The sequence below is a fragment of the Trichechus manatus genome, unplaced genomic scaffold (genome assembly GCF_000243295.1).
Source record: "Trichechus manatus latirostris isolate Lorelei unplaced genomic scaffold, TriManLat1.0 scaffold00049, whole genome shotgun sequence".
NCBI lineage: Eukaryota > Metazoa > Chordata > Mammalia > Sirenia > Trichechidae > Trichechus > Trichechus manatus.
The window spans coordinates 92,290-107,649 of NW_004443985.1; the positions used below are offsets into that span (position 1 = coordinate 92,290).

At 46.1% G+C, this 15,360-nt stretch overlaps 1 protein-coding gene across 1 annotated transcript in view; it reads right to left on the bottom strand.

Annotated features, from left to right (window-relative positions):
• MYRIP (myosin VIIA and Rab interacting protein) overlaps window positions 1–15,360 on the bottom strand; it is a 194,283-nt gene that overhangs the window by 15,443 nt on the left and 163,480 nt on the right. The window contains exon 12 of the mRNA XM_004377307.2: window positions 6,309–6,503. Coding sequence (XP_004377364.1) covers window positions 6,309–6,503 — 195 coding nt within the window. The remainder of the gene's footprint in view (window positions 1–6,308; window positions 6,504–15,360) is intronic.

Below are 15,360 nucleotides of genomic sequence, written 5' to 3' on the forward strand. Positions count from 1 at the left end.
GCTGTCTTCAGATGGGGGTCGGGAGGGAAAGGAAGCTGACTTATCCCTCCCACTCACAACCCTGTATACCCACCTGGTGTCCCGTCCCAAGTCTGAGAATCGTCATGCTGGTTGTTCTCCATTGACCCCAGCTCCACTTGCCACCTTCTCTTCCCTGCTCTGTTTCCTGTGAATCTGGTCTGTATGAACTTCATCACCAGGGCCCCCTTGCTGGCTGGAATTGGTGTGGCCAATGGGAGGCACCAACAGGAGATCAAAGGCAGGAGAAGAAAGAAGATAGGGTATTTCTTCCCTTGCTCTCTCCCTGTGTGGGCACCAGGGATCCGATGGTGGCTCTACTCCCATGATTGTAGCTCCTGCTAGGTGGCCCTCTTCCAGGCGCCAGCTCTTCCTGGGCTCTGGTTCTACCCCCTGGGGCTGGTAACGCATCCTGCTATTACTGTGCTCCAGTGCTACAGCATCCCTTACTGCTACCTTAACCTTGCCTACCAACGAACCAACCAACCAACCAACCAGTCGCCATTGACTCAACTCCAACTCATGGCAATCCCATGTGTGTCAGAGTAGAACTGTGCTCCACAGGGTTTTCAATGGCTGTTTTTTCAGAAGTAGATTGCCAGGCCTTTCTTCCAAGGTGCCTCTGGGTGGACTCAAACTTCCAGGGACTCCTTAACCTTGCCTACACCTCAGTCTCCAATTAACACCAGTTGCAGTTGAGTCAATTCCAACTTACCTTAGCCTACGCCTCAGTAAATAGTCCCTTCATGAAACTCAGTCTGAGCCCCACAGGTACAACAGAATTCTGTTTCACAGCAAGAGCTTAAAATACCTAGAGACCCAGACATTTATTCAGTCTGCAGAACTGAGCCCCCATTGTTCATGGCTAGCCTCTAGCCTCCATGGGGGCTGGGATTGGCCCAGGTGCTTCCTGCCTTTAGGGGGGACGAGAGCTGATTTCAAGGTGCTCACACCAGCAGCACCTGAGAAGTGCCAGAGCTGAGAGACAGAGGGAATTCTCAAATTCCCATGACTTCTGCTAATTAAGTGGATTAACAAAGCAGTTTACCAAAGCAGTAGATCAACATATGAATGTGACATTTTTTTGTATTATCTTGCATAGCTCTGAAACCTTCAGAAGCATTTTTGGAGGTGAACATTCTCAATCACTGTCCTCTTTTATCTCAGAGTCCTGGTCTGTGGTACCCGATGTTCAGAGGACGAGAATAAGTGTCATCATGTCTATTTCTGACAGTCCCCTGGCTTCCTGCACAAAGGGAAAGACAGCCAAGGAGTGAAGGAGAGCTCTTCACAACACAGACCAACAAAGGCCATGCTTTAATTAAATCAGACCCAGCCCTGCCCTGCTCCCACTGCTCCTCTGAACTCCACCCTGGAAAGGGCAGAGCAAGCCAACCTTCCTGGCTCTGTGATTTCCTAAATGAAAGACAGGAAGAGAAAAGTCTTCCTTTTCTGACTCAAAAAGCGCATTGAATTCAAAGCCCCAGGAATACAGATTGAGTTCCTTCTGAGGAGAAATTGGGAAAGGTGGGGCTGGGGAAGGGATGGAGGAGGGAGAAGGCAGTTAACCCTTTGGGAACAGGAGAGGCAAGACAGGCTGGCCAGGGGAGCAGAAACGTACAACACCCTGGCCACTCAGCCCACGTCACTGCTGGGACTTCTGACATCTGGAATCAGTGGGTAGGTGGATGTGTTTAGAACTGAAAGTGTTATCAAACTCAAGAAAAGAAATGGAATTTACAGTAAAGGGATCTTAAAAAATGCAAACTCTGACAAGGCCATTGCATTTTTCAGCATGCTCCTGCAAAGGGAAAAGGCAAGACGTCTGCTTTGTTAGGTGTGCCAGGAGCACTGACCACTGTCATTGAAATCTGGGTATTTCACTCAGGAGCTTACGCTGTAAGCTTTTTGATACGAGACTTTGTAAAACATGCACTCTTATCCTGGTGAATTGTATTTTTACTTTAACCTTTTGAATTCTGTGTGTCCAGCATTAGGACCATCTTTGGACCATCAGGAGTCCCTGGGTGATATGAATGCCTAACTGTTCAACTGTGAACTGAAAGGGTGGCTGTTTGAACCCACCCAGAATTACCTGGGAAGAAAGGCCCGGCGATCTGCTTCGGAAAGGTCACAGCCTTGAAAACGCTATGGAGCGTAGTTCTATTCTGTACACACTGGGTCTCCATGAGTCAGAATCAACTCAATGGCCACTGTTTCTTTCTGTTATTTTTGGACCGTCGATGTTGACAGAGCTGCGTTACAGACACATTTAAAGAACAGAGATCCTGTACATCAGAAGTAAAACACGTCTTCTCTTAAAAGGGGCTTCACTCATCTGATGCGACCATACATCAGATAAACAGTCGACGGACCCCTTTGTGTTAGGCCCTGGGTCAAGGGCTGGGGCTGCAGAGATGGGAGAAAACAACCTCGTCAGCAGGGATTGATACATCCATCTGCTGTCATGGTTCTCAGCCTGGAGGTGATTCTGCACTCCCTTCCCTGTCTGCAGGTGGTGCAAATGCTGAACATGCTTGCTGCTAAACTAAAGGCTGGATGTTCGAGTCCACCAACCTCAGAAGAAAGGCCTGGTGATCTACTTCAGAAAAATCAGCCATTGGAACCCCTATGGAGCACAGTTCAACTCTGACACACATGGAGTCGCCGTGGATGGGAAGTGACTCCATGGCAACCGGTCAGCCCCTGTCCCCAGGGAACATCTGACAATGTCTGGAGGATTTCTGATTGCCACAACTGGGGGGCGCTACTGGCATCTGGTGGGTAGAGGCCAGGGATGCTGCTAAACATCCTGCGATGTACAGGACAGTCCCCAAAATGTCAACAGTGCCGAGGCTGAGAAGCCCTGATCTAGTGGGAGGCAGGTGAGTGAACTGAAAGGAGAGCACAGCGAGGTAAGTGGTCAGACAGAGACATGTTTAAGTTTCATGGAATCCCAGAGGGAGAGGGTCTTCAACTCTTCAAGTGAAACAAACACTGACATTTTCACCTTGAGTCATTTTCATTTTTGTTGTTGTTTCAACTTTTAGCAAAAAGTATCTCTAATAATAGTTCCTGATCTCTGGGAACAGCAAGCTATGCCGGCTTTCACCCTCAACATTAGGGTGGACTCCGCTGGTCTGGAAGGTTGGAATCACCTGGCTCAATCTGACAACCGCTTTATGGGCAGAACTGTGCCGAGCGGGGATGTTGACTCTGGCTCCAAACCTCTCTTCACACCACTGCTGGTTTGCGGTGCTGGAAAATCTCCCTGGAAATTTATTGAAATACTCAACGACGGCTGGGGATACGTACGTGTAAGATACTATTATCTTACACCTTGGAAGGATAGAAAGATCCTTTACCAGCAGACACCTCCTCAGTGGAGAAACGAGGACTTTCCCCCAACTCTGAAGTTACCAGTCAGGACTGCACCCTCCCTCTCCACACTCACTTCCACACCTCCTCCTGGCCAGGTTCTTACTTGGCAGCTAAGACGTTTTCCTTTGAATGAAAGGGGAAACAGAATTCCTTAACATAAACAACCGTGGTTGCAAACACCTTTTAAGAGTCTAAACTACGTGAAATCGAATTTTAAGAAGAATAAATGTAAGCATTTTTTTTTTAAGTAAAATCTGCAAAAACTGGAACCTGTGTAAGGCGGAAACCTGTCAGAGAAGGAAAACTCCAATATTTTCCGCTAAACAGAGAGTGACAGAAAAGTGGTGACTGCACCCTGTCAAAGGCAGAAAACTTTTGAGTCCCAGAAAAACAAGGCCGTCCCGTCGAGTTCCAGCTTTCACAGGTTTCACTGTACATTAATTTGATTTTGTTTTCCAAGATGTACACGTTTCGAAGGGGAACCAGCTGAGCTGGCCGATGGCCTTTACCCTCCCTGAAATGTCTGCATCTGGGTTTTCTGTGAGGGTAGGTATGAAATAGGTCTTGAGCATCTTTCTCCGAATCCCTTTCCCTCCTTTTCCAGAAACCTGGTAGATCCCACCTCCTTTCCCTGTGGCCTGACTCTCAGACAAAAACCCAAATCAAACCAAACCCATTGACATCAAGTCTGACTCATGGCGACCCCATGGGTAAAAGGGTAGAACTGCCCCATAGGGTTTTCTTAGCTGCTTTACAGAAACAGATCCTCAGGCCTTTCTTCTGTGGCACTGCTCGGTGGGTTCAAACCACTAGCCTTTAGGTTAGTAGACAAGTGCAAACCTTTCCACCACCAAGGAGACTCTCAGACAGGCTTCCTTAAAAAAGTGAAGGACTTTGCACCCTTGAAGGCCCAGCAGCCAGGGTCAGGGCGCTCAGAAAGGGCATGAAGGGATGAACAAGGTAAATGAAGCTTCAGAACCACCCTGCCCACACCTCAGGGAAAACAGACAGTTTTTAGGCAAGCGTAACCACCAACAGGGCTTATTTTATTTCCTTTCTTTCTCAAGTAGTATTTTCTTGAGAGCAGCAAATGCACACTTGTTACAGAATGAGAGGATCTAGGAATGTTTTTGTTGTTGTTAAGGACAGAACCGTTTTAAACAACTCATTCTTTAGTATGTTTTAATGGGATCGTGTTAGGAGTTGGGTGATGAGATGTCTGTCAAATACTAAGGAGAACATCTAACGTTTATTGCATACTAATTTTGTGCCAGGCATTGTGCTAAATGCTTTGCACGCAAAGAAGAAATATACTTTTAAATATACTTGATGTTAGGCATTCCCTCTTGATCAGTTGTACCCACTAGCCATGCTAGTTAGCATCCTTGTGGGGACAGAGGGTAGGTATGCGGGGGAGGGCGGTGGGTACTGGCAGAGTCTGAGGTTTAAATGTGGTCACAAGGTATTGTAATGGGGTCTGACTCAGTTCCCAGAGAGCCTGGACAATTCTGTGGCTACAGTGTGGATGCCTCAGGAGAGAGGTAATGGCTTCCTGCTGCTAAGGGCACACGGAGGCTTGGTGAGTCATTGGAAAGATAAAAGAGATGTAACTGTGTTGGTACCTTAAGCTCACAAAGCAGGGCAGGCCAAGTTGAGTAAGTTCTTTGTATAACCACCCTCACTCCCTGTAACGGCACTGGCAATGCTCAGCTTATACCCCCTAGATCCCTTTCACCAGTCTACTGCCTCCCCTCACCAAGCTTCAGTTTAAGTTTGCTCCAAACAGCTCAAATCTATAGAGGACCGCCTTTGCACTGCTGGAGACACTTTGCACGCGTGCAGAGAGACTGAAGTGTCTGCTGGTTGTAGAGAGGGCCAGTTCCCTGGCCTCAAGTCAGGAAACTCTGAGAAGCAACTTATATGCCAGGGCTCCCTGTGGGATCAGGCTGAAGCTTCACTTTGGCTAAGATCACACTCTTGCTTGGCTTCTTCCCTTTCCTTGATTGTTCCCCTCCCTTACCAGTCTTTGAGGGCTAAGATGGTGCCTGATCCAAGCCATGGTATTTTCAATCATCTCATATGCATGTGAAAGCTGGACAATGAATAAGGAAGACCGAAGAAGAATGGACACCTTTGAATTAGGTGTTGGCAAAGAATATTGAATATACGATGGACTATCGGAAGAATGAACAAATATATCTTGGAAGAAGTACAGCCAGAATGCTCCTCAGAAGCGAGGATGGTAAGACTTCATCTCATATACTTTGGACATGTTATCAGGAGGGACCAGTCCCTGGAGAAGGACATCATGCTTGATAAAGTAGAGGGTCAGCGAAAAAGAGGAAGACCCTCAACGAGATGGATTGACACAGTGGCTGTAACAATGGGATCAAACATAGAAACAATCGTTCGGATGGTGTAGGACTAGGCAGTGTTTCCTTCTGTTGTACATAGGGTCGCTATAAGTCGGAACCAACTCGACCACACCTCACAACAACTTACTAGTCTCCCCAGGAGCACGTCTCTAATAAAACTGTTGTTGCTGTTGGGTGCTGTCAAGCAGATTCCAGCTCATGGCAACCCCATGGGTGCAGAGTAGAACTTCTCCACAGGGTTTTCAAGGCTGTGACTTTTTGGAGGCAGATCGCCAGGACTGTCTTTTGAGTCACCTCTGGGTAAGTTCTAACCACCAACTTTTTGGCTAGTAGCTGAGAGCTTAAACACTTACGCCACTACATACATTAAATCTGCATCTCAGGGTCTGCTTCTGGGGAAACCACTCTAAGACTCTTTTTGAGAATGGTGGTGTGTGTGTGTCCTTGCACCCTCTGTGATGAGCTACAACTTTCCCAGCTTCTTTACACACGTTCACCTAGACAGTGCACACTCACCACCACCACCCCCCTTACATTTTCTTCCAGGGAAGTCAGCTGTTCATCCAGTCTCGCTTGGTCCGTCCCAAGAGGAAACGTTCCCTTCACTCTGTCAGGAGGGACTGGTTGGAATTCCCAGGGCCCTGCAGACTCTGCTATCAACTCCTCTGTGGCATTGATGACTTTCAGGACTTCTGTGGAGATGTTGCAGAGAGAAACAGCAGAATACTTCTGTTTGGTCCAATAACAGAAGGGGACAGAAGACAAGAACAGCACGTTAACAAGGACATGGAAATTCTACATTATCATGGTGCTCGTCATCATGAGACTGATTCCATTATAACCACACAAACACTGATGTGCTGAAGACTGGGAAGATAATCTGCTCAGTAGGAAGGAACTTGGAAGAGGCCTGATTTGGCTCAGCCTATGTCCTGTGACTCAGGGAAGTATTTCAGATTCTTACGGGCAGAGGAGTGAGAGCTCCAGTAGGAACTTATATGTCTTCTGCTGATAGTTTTGTATCCAGTACCTCATTTACCAAGCAATATTCTATTCCCTCCACATAACTTATTCACAGACTGTCAAAATATGGTAGTTTGGTGCAGTGGGTAGCTTTTTTCCTTTTTCTTGTGGCAAATATACATGTAACAAATTGTTTGCCATTTCAACATTCTTCATGTGTACCAATTCAATGATATTAGTTATGTTCACCTGGTTGTTCAACCATTACCATTATCCTTTTCCAAAATTTCCCAACACTTTTTAAAGAGGCCCAGTATCCAGTGGATAGCTTTTTGGACTGGGAGTTGAAGACCTAGGCTCTATATCTGGCCCTAACCTCATCTAGTCATAGGACCTTGGCCAAGTTACTTCCCATTTCTGGAGCTCAGTTTTGTTACCTGTTCAATGAGAGTAACAGAAAAAAATTTCTCTGCAGTCTCTTGGGAGACACTGTTAGCTTACATGCACGTATTCTCAACCCAGTCTCCCTTGCTTTCCTCCACCATAAAGGATGAACAGATAAATACTCTGTTTCCCAGGCCACCTTGCAAGAAGAGGGTAGCCATGGGCCATAGTTTTGACCAGTGAGCCCCAAGAGGAAGCTTACTGTGAGGGGTTTCTAGAAAAGATTTTGTTTTCCTAATGAGGTAAGGGATGCAGCTGATGACACCCTTCCCCACTTCTTTTTGCCTTGAACACAGATGTGCAACTATGATCCAATAAGAGTGAGGATGAATGCCAAGACTCCAGGTAAGATGGAGCAGAAAGACAGAAAGCACCCAGGACCACACAGCACTTGATCAGCTGAACCACTGTGAGTCCCTTCCATCCTCTGCATATCTTATTACTTGAGAAAAATAAACTTTCTATTTGTTGAAGCCCCTGTTGGCCCGGTGTTCTGTTACTTGCAGCTGATTATTTTCCTGACACAGATCACATTCAGCTTTTACATTCATGGTTCGAAACGACAATCAGTTCAGGTTTGGGCCAAAGTCATTAATGGAGCAGAGGCGCTTAAAACGTAAAGAATTATCTGCACTTCTGAGAAGATATGGACATAGCACACCAAAGCAATAAGGTAGGGATCAATGTTGTTTGGTGGTCATTATTTCCATCTATAAACAATTTTGTTTATCCCATCACAGGAATTGTAAATTAGAAGTCAAATATTGCCTATAAGCAAGTTTTGTTTGACCTATAAACTGTTTTAAGAAAACCTGGAATTTCAATGCCTTTGGTGGGATACATCCTATATTAATGATAGCTATGGCTTGATTCTGCAAAGTTTGTTCCTACAAGTGGGTTCTACTGCAGGCTTTGTCTCACCAGAGGAGGTTTTAAATAATCCTTCCACTTTGCTAGAGAATTGGAAGGGAGGATGGGGCTAAGGGCTGAGTTAGTGGCTGAGTCCACAGTCTAGAAGTCTGGACTTCCACCTGGAGGCACATGGTCTCCTATTTGTGAGCCCATCCTTGGGTTAGGACACATGTGCTCAGAAGGCTCCTCCTTAGACTGTGTTTTCCATATCAGCCGCTTGACTGACCCAACAGACATGTTCCTTTTGATTCAAGAGACTTTACTACATATCCAAAAAGTTGGATCCCAGGTGTCAGGAGAATTAGATGAAGGGAAGGTGATGCAGACCCTCCAGAATAAGGGCAGTGTCCAAGGGAGAAGCCAGGGCCAACTCTTCACCTTTGGAAAAGTCTGAGGGGGCTGTCCCTCCACTGTCCAGGGCCCTGTAACTTGGTGTGGCAGATTCTGGGGAGGAATTCGGCTCAAAATAACTTTGACATGAACCAGGTGCCACTGTTTACTTAAGTCCATTTTAGAAAAGGAAACTGTACATATGAAAGCATCTTTGTTACCCTTCTCTTAGTGAATAAAGAATGTATTTAGAAAGTTTGGCTCTTATTTGGTAGAAGAGGTGATTTTGTATGAGTTTTGGAAAGAAAGACATACAACTAAAGTGTTCAGGAAAAAAAGTTAGACCAGAGAACTATGGAAGAGGAGGTATGAAAATTCACACAAATCTCCAGTCAGTCCAGGGTCATTAATGGGCCAAGGCCGATAATGAATGAGAAGGACTTGAGAAGTGCTTAAACAGAAAGAGTTGTCTGCATCCTGACCCCAGGTGAACATATAATATCAAAGGAATAAACTGGACGTCACTGTTGCAGCTGGTCCTCTAGTCCATCCACAAACAGCCTTGTATTTCAATCACAGGAGCTGCACGCTGGAAGCCAAATACTGCCCATAGACATGCTTTTTCGACCAGAATGCCTTTTGTGAGATATGTACTTCCTAGTTCTCTACATTCTCCCCCGACTTATTCAACATATTTCGTTGAGGGTCTATGGTATGCAGGGAGGCCCCTCCATTCTCCCTCCCAAGTTCTCAGCTGCTAACCAAAAGGTTAAAGGTTCAGTCTACCCAGAGGCACTTCAGAAGAAAGGCCTGGAAATCTCCTTCTGAAAAATCAGCCACTGAAAACCCCATGGAGTGCACATCTGCTCTGACACACACAGGGTCACCTTCCATGGCAACTGGTGTGGGTTTTTATGTTTTTGTTTTTATAGTGTTCCAGGCTCTGCTCCAGGTGCCGAGAGAAAGCAGGGAACCACCTGGATGAAGTCCCTGCCCTCAAGGCACGCCTTTGGTCCTACCCTAGCCACTTAACACTCTGACACACTCTCCTGGCCCCTGAAGGCATTTGAGTGAGGCATTCCCAGAAGGTGAGCTGAGGAGGGTACCACAGCTTCACATGGAACGCCTGTGGTCTGGTTAAAGACCTGGAACCCTTCAGGAGAGAACTGGTCTCCCACTGGGGGAAGTGACTGAGAGAAAATGGACAGAATCTGTTTTGTTGGCGTCCCAGCTTTCCCTCCACTGGTAAACACAAATAATTTCCCACCTTTAGGGAATCAAATGTTTCTTTCTTGTCTGTTACACAGCTGTGGGTGGGTGTGTGCTCCGACAGTGCACTCCCTGGAGGTTAGGATAACTGGGATTTAAGAAGCAGTATGACACCGTACAGGCCACTCATCCTCTCCCTGTTCCTTAGTTTACTCCTTTGCCCAATAACAGAGTTAGAGGAGATGATCTATCACAGGGCTAACACTGACTTGTTATGTAAAAATGCCCTCTTTCCTGCCCAGCCAAGATTTAAAAGTAGATAGTACCTTCTACAGCTATGTTAAATAAAACTATATTTAGCACCAGACAGGGTTTTGTTCAGATCAAAAGCTGGTGGAGATTCAGGGATGGCTGGCAGGGAGCCCTGTGTGTGGGAGAAATGAAAAGCTATAGGATCCTTTCTGCTTCTATCACTTACGTGGAATGGCACAAAGAAAGCGTGATTCGAGAGCCCAGAGGGAGTATGTCATTATAGGAGCTGGCATTACTCCTGAAAGTAATTATATGATGGATCAAATGTGACAGCTTCATGGTAGCAAATAAGGTAGCAGTAAAGTATGCAGAAAATCAGCTGATAGAATAGGAAGGTTGGTCTCAAAGACACTTTTTTGTGGCCAAGGGATCAACAGATGATGGAATGAAGATGGCCAGAAAACCCATTTAACAAAATTCAACCTTCTAGTGATCAAAGAAAGACAAATTAAACAACAAATTCACTGAATACCAGATACATGGATGATTCCCTTTAAAAAGCCAAGTGTATGCCAGTATTGGAGTCCCTGGATGGTGCAAATGGTAAATGTTATTGGCTGCTAACCAAAAGGTTGGAGGTTTGAGTCCACCTAGAGGTGTCTTGGAAGAAAGGCCTGGCGATCTACTTCCAAAAAATCAGCCGTTGAAAACCTTATGGAGCACAGCTAAGAGCTGAAACACGTGCCCAAGCAGGGCAGAGGCCCAGAGAAGGGCCTGTTGGCTGGCATGGCCGAGAAGGAGCTGAGAGCTGTCTTGGCTGGAAGCTGTCCTGACTGAAGAACTGCATCTTATCTCCTAAGGTGTATCCTGTTACTTCCAAGCTGATCCTGATCCTGGGTTGTAGCCTGTTACTTCCCTAATAAACCACATAACTGTGGGGGGAGAAAAAGAAAACCCTATGGAGCACAGTTCTGTTCTGAGACACATGGGGTTGCTATGGGTTGGAGCCAACTGAACAGCAACTGGTAATACCAGTATTATTTACAGCAGGCAGAGTATGTACTTTGTGTTGTTGGTCCACTGGGATGTGTTGGCTCTGTGCTCCCATCTGGCTCCCATCTGGCTCCTCAGTCACTGATGGCCACCTCTGAGAGCTCAACTGTCCACCTTTAGGGTTCAAACGCCCCAGCCCATGTGGAACATCAAATCGATAATGACAACATCACAAACACTAGGGCTGAAATAAACAGTCCACGCCTTGGGGTACAGAATGTGATGGGAAGTATTCTAGTGTTGAATGCTCACAGCAGAACCATGTCCTCAGAGAGACAGAAAGGCCAGGTGCTCTGACTCCTGCCGGCCGAAGTCCAGTTTTATCGACCACTCATCAGTGAAGTAGTGAGACAACATCAACCATAATGAAGACTCATACTTCCTGTCTGGCTCCTATCTGACAATGGGACTGATGCAGACCTATAAGAAGGCTATTCACCACTCCAAGGCTGGGCCCAGCCACGGTGGCTATTTCAGTGAACTCAAGAAAGAAAACAACCATGTCAGGACCCATGTCCTACACTGCAGCTATGTTTGTTTTCTCTCTAGGGACTGCAGGGCAGAGCAAGACTTCCTTCCTTTTTGTCTTTCTACCCACAAACTTGAGTCTTAGAGATCTCTCCGTCCTGTCCCCGCACATTCTATTCACACAAAACACGCTGCTACAGGCAGAAACTCTTCCTCCATTTACTATTTCTGATCAACTGTTCCCCAAAGCCGTGCCGAATGTTACCAGGAGGAGTACCAGTGTTACCAGGAGGAGACGGTGAACCTACAGACTTCTAAAGAAGAAAACACTTTCCTCCTAAACACTAGAAATACCTGCTTAATAGCAATCCTTGTCAATTCCCCTGAGATTTTTCCAGTGTTATCATTCATCCTAAAGCTTTGTGTTGGACAAAGAAATGTAAACTCATTTTGAGTTAATAAAGGAGAATGCTCTTTATAAGAACATCTCCAGCTTGTGAACATGTAAGCAGCTCAAGGATATTCTGAATATCAGACTCCTGGCTTAAGAGAAAGAACCTACTTTGGAATACAACAGGGCTGATTCCACCTCAGTTCAACCCTTGAGTGTGGGCGTGCCTATGTGTCTATTCATCTCCGCTGGGCCAGAACTGAGACTCAGTGTCTGGCTGCGCGTTGGGATGAACTGAGGATGCCCCATAACGCCCAGGTAAATATTATGTGACCTGATATAATGTGGGAAAATGAGCTTTGAGGATTACAGGATGCGGGCGGAAGAGAGAGACAAGGATTTTTCTAGCTCTACTTGGGGACTGTACCAACATCTATAACAAGAGCAAAAAGGCAAAAAGTAGAAGGAGCTCAAGGGACATTGACATTAGGGCTTTTGTGAGTTATAGAAGCAAACAGTAGCTTTGGGGCCTGTGGGGCAATCTGTGACTCAGGGAGGGACAGTGGCGAGGGGATGATCTCTTTTGCGAAGGGCCTTCTTACTCATCAGGCACAGTAGGCACAGAGCCTATGGACCATCATACGTTTAGGGGCCCATGAAAATGTTTTAATTTCTTTAAAAATCAGAAACCACCACCCATCTGTCAGTTTGTCATATTGTGGTGGCTTGCACATTAGTATGGTACCGAAAGCTACGCCACCGGTATTTCAAATACCAGCAGGGTCGCCTGTGGTGAACAGGTTTCAGCAGAACTTCCAGGCTAAGACAGACTAGGAAGAAAGGCCTGGTGATCTACTTCTGAAAATTGGCCAATGAAAACCTTATGGATCACAACAGAATATTATCTGACATAGGGCTGTAAGATAAGCTCCCTAAGTTGGAAGGCACTACACAATAGCCCCAACGATGGACTTAGACATGCTAATGATCTTGAAGATGTGGCAGGCCTGGGCAACATTTTGTTCTATTATACATAAGATGTCCACAAAAGCAGCAGTCAAGAAATCAAATGGCATATTGCACAGGGGAAATGTGATACAAAAGACCTCTTTAAAAAAGTTTTAAAAAGCAAAGATATCACTTTGATAACTAAGGTGTGCCTGACCCAAACCATGGTCTTTTCAATAGCCTCATATGCACATGAAATCTGGACAATGAAAAAGGAAGACAAAGAAGAACAGATGCATTTGAATTGTGGTGCTGGCAAAGAATATCGAATATACCATGGACTGCCAGAAGAACAAACAAATCAGTCTTAAAAGAAATACAACCGCAATGATCCTTAGAAGACTTTGACTCACTTACTTTGGACACACCATTGGGAAAGACGAATTGCTGGAAAACGACATTATGGCTGGTAAAGTAGAGGGTCAGTGGAAACAAAGCAAACCCTCCATAGATGGGCCTCAAACACATCAGTGCTCATGAAGATGGCACAGCACAAGACAATGTTTCGTTCTGTTCTACGTCGAGTTGCCATGAGGCGGAGCTGACTCCACGGCAAGTAATAACAAAATCAGAAAAAAAACCAAAGACAAAACTAGTGGGCCGAAGAACATGCCCTACTACGTAACATTATTAAATTCACCTTTATACCAACACAACTATAAAATGAAGGGACCCATGAAGGCAAAAGTGCCTGAGCCCATGAAAGTCATCAAGTGGCCCTGGTCTTGCTGATTGGAGCCTCTCTGTAGGAAGGCACCTGGGGAAGGGCCCAGCTCCCATGATGCATCTGGCAGCAGCTGTCTAGTGAGGCTCGTCCTCCAGGGGCTGTGATGACCCCAGACATTGATGAGGTCCCTGAACGGCCTCTACAAGAAAGCTATTTATGAGCGCATGGGAGACCCCTTCCCCCAGGCCCAGACTCGTAGAAATAATGGAGGGACACAGTGGGAGGTGCTGCAGTCCTGTGGTTTCATATTAGGGGCTGATGCTAATGCAATCTCTTCTTTTAGACACACAGGCCCATGACTCCTGGGAAATTCAGTTTATACCACTATGTGACTTTGGATAAATCACTTCACCTCTCTGAGCCTCAGCTGTGAAATGGAGATAACACCACCTAGCTCAAGGGGCTTTGAGAAGATTAAAGTAGACAGCACGTGTTAAGTTTCCACACAGTGTCTGGGCCCAGAGCTGTGGCCCTCCCCAAGCTCCTCCAACTTGTCCTGCAGGCCGTGTGCTGGCTCAGGGAGGTGAAGGCCTGGTGGCTTAGATGCCTCTCATTATGTTCAGTGCTCCTGAAATATTTCTCCTTGCCTACTTGGTGTTTTAAAAAATGCTTTTTATTGTTTTTTACGACCAAAAAACAAAACAAAACAAACAAACAAAAAAACACCTTAAACTTTGCTGTGAACTCTTGGCTTCCCAGTGCTAATGAGAGTAACAAGAAGGAGACAAAGGACCCTGCGTCTTCTCTTTATGAGAGAGACTGAACTGTGCACACTGATATGCAATAAACACAAATGTCATTGCCTCGCTCAGAAACTGAACAAACCCAGCCCTCAGACACTATCAGCCGTTTCCCGTCATCCATTTAGTGCAAGTCTTTGGGAAGCATCCAGTCTATGGCAGGCAGTACACTGGGTCTTGTGGGGACTGCAGAGATGAGTAAGCCATGGTCCCTGTCCTCAGAGAGCTTTGGCTTGGGGAGACGGGCAGGAAGACCAACAGCAGGAAGCAGAAGAAAGCACCACTCTGACTGTGAGCAGTAGGCTGAGGATCACAGAGGGGGCAACCAGGTTCTGCTAAGCATGTGACTTTAGGGTTAGGTCTTGAAGCACAAGAAGAATGTTGAGAAGTAGAGAAGATGCAGAAAGGATAATTCAGGGTGAAGGATGCAAGGAGACAGGCCTTGGAGCAGTGACAGCATGGTGTGCAAAAGGCATGGCCCTGCAGCCCAGGGCACACAGTGGGAGCCAGGCGGGCCCAGGGAGGCAGGAGCAGGGTCTTAGACGGCCCCAATTCCCTGCTTAGGCGTTTGGGTTTGGTACTGCTGGCAGTGAGGTGCCACTGCAGGTTCTTGTTGCTGTTGCCAAAAGCTGTCATTTGCTGAGCACTTACTATGTGCCAGGCTGTAGGCAGGCAAGGCATTTGTGTGGCCTCATTCACCTCTGGGCTCTGAAACTTGCTCTAAGACTTTGAAACTTGCTCTTGAACACAGAGTAGCTAAAGGGAAAGGAAGAAATGATCACGTAAAAGCGATGAACAGAAGATTTCAAAGGGCGGCTTAAGAAGACATAGTGAAGTATTATAATGAAATATGCAAAGACCTGGAGCTAGAAAACAAAAAGGGAAGAACACGCTCGGCATTTTTCAAGCTGAAAGAATTGAAAACATTCCAGCATCGAGTTGCAATATTGAAGGATTCTACGAGGAAAATATTAAAGGACATAGGAAGCATCAAAAGAGGATGGAAGGAATACTGTACCAAAAAGAACTGGTCGACATTCAACCATTTCAGAAGGCAGCATATGATCAAGAACCAATGGTACTGAAGGA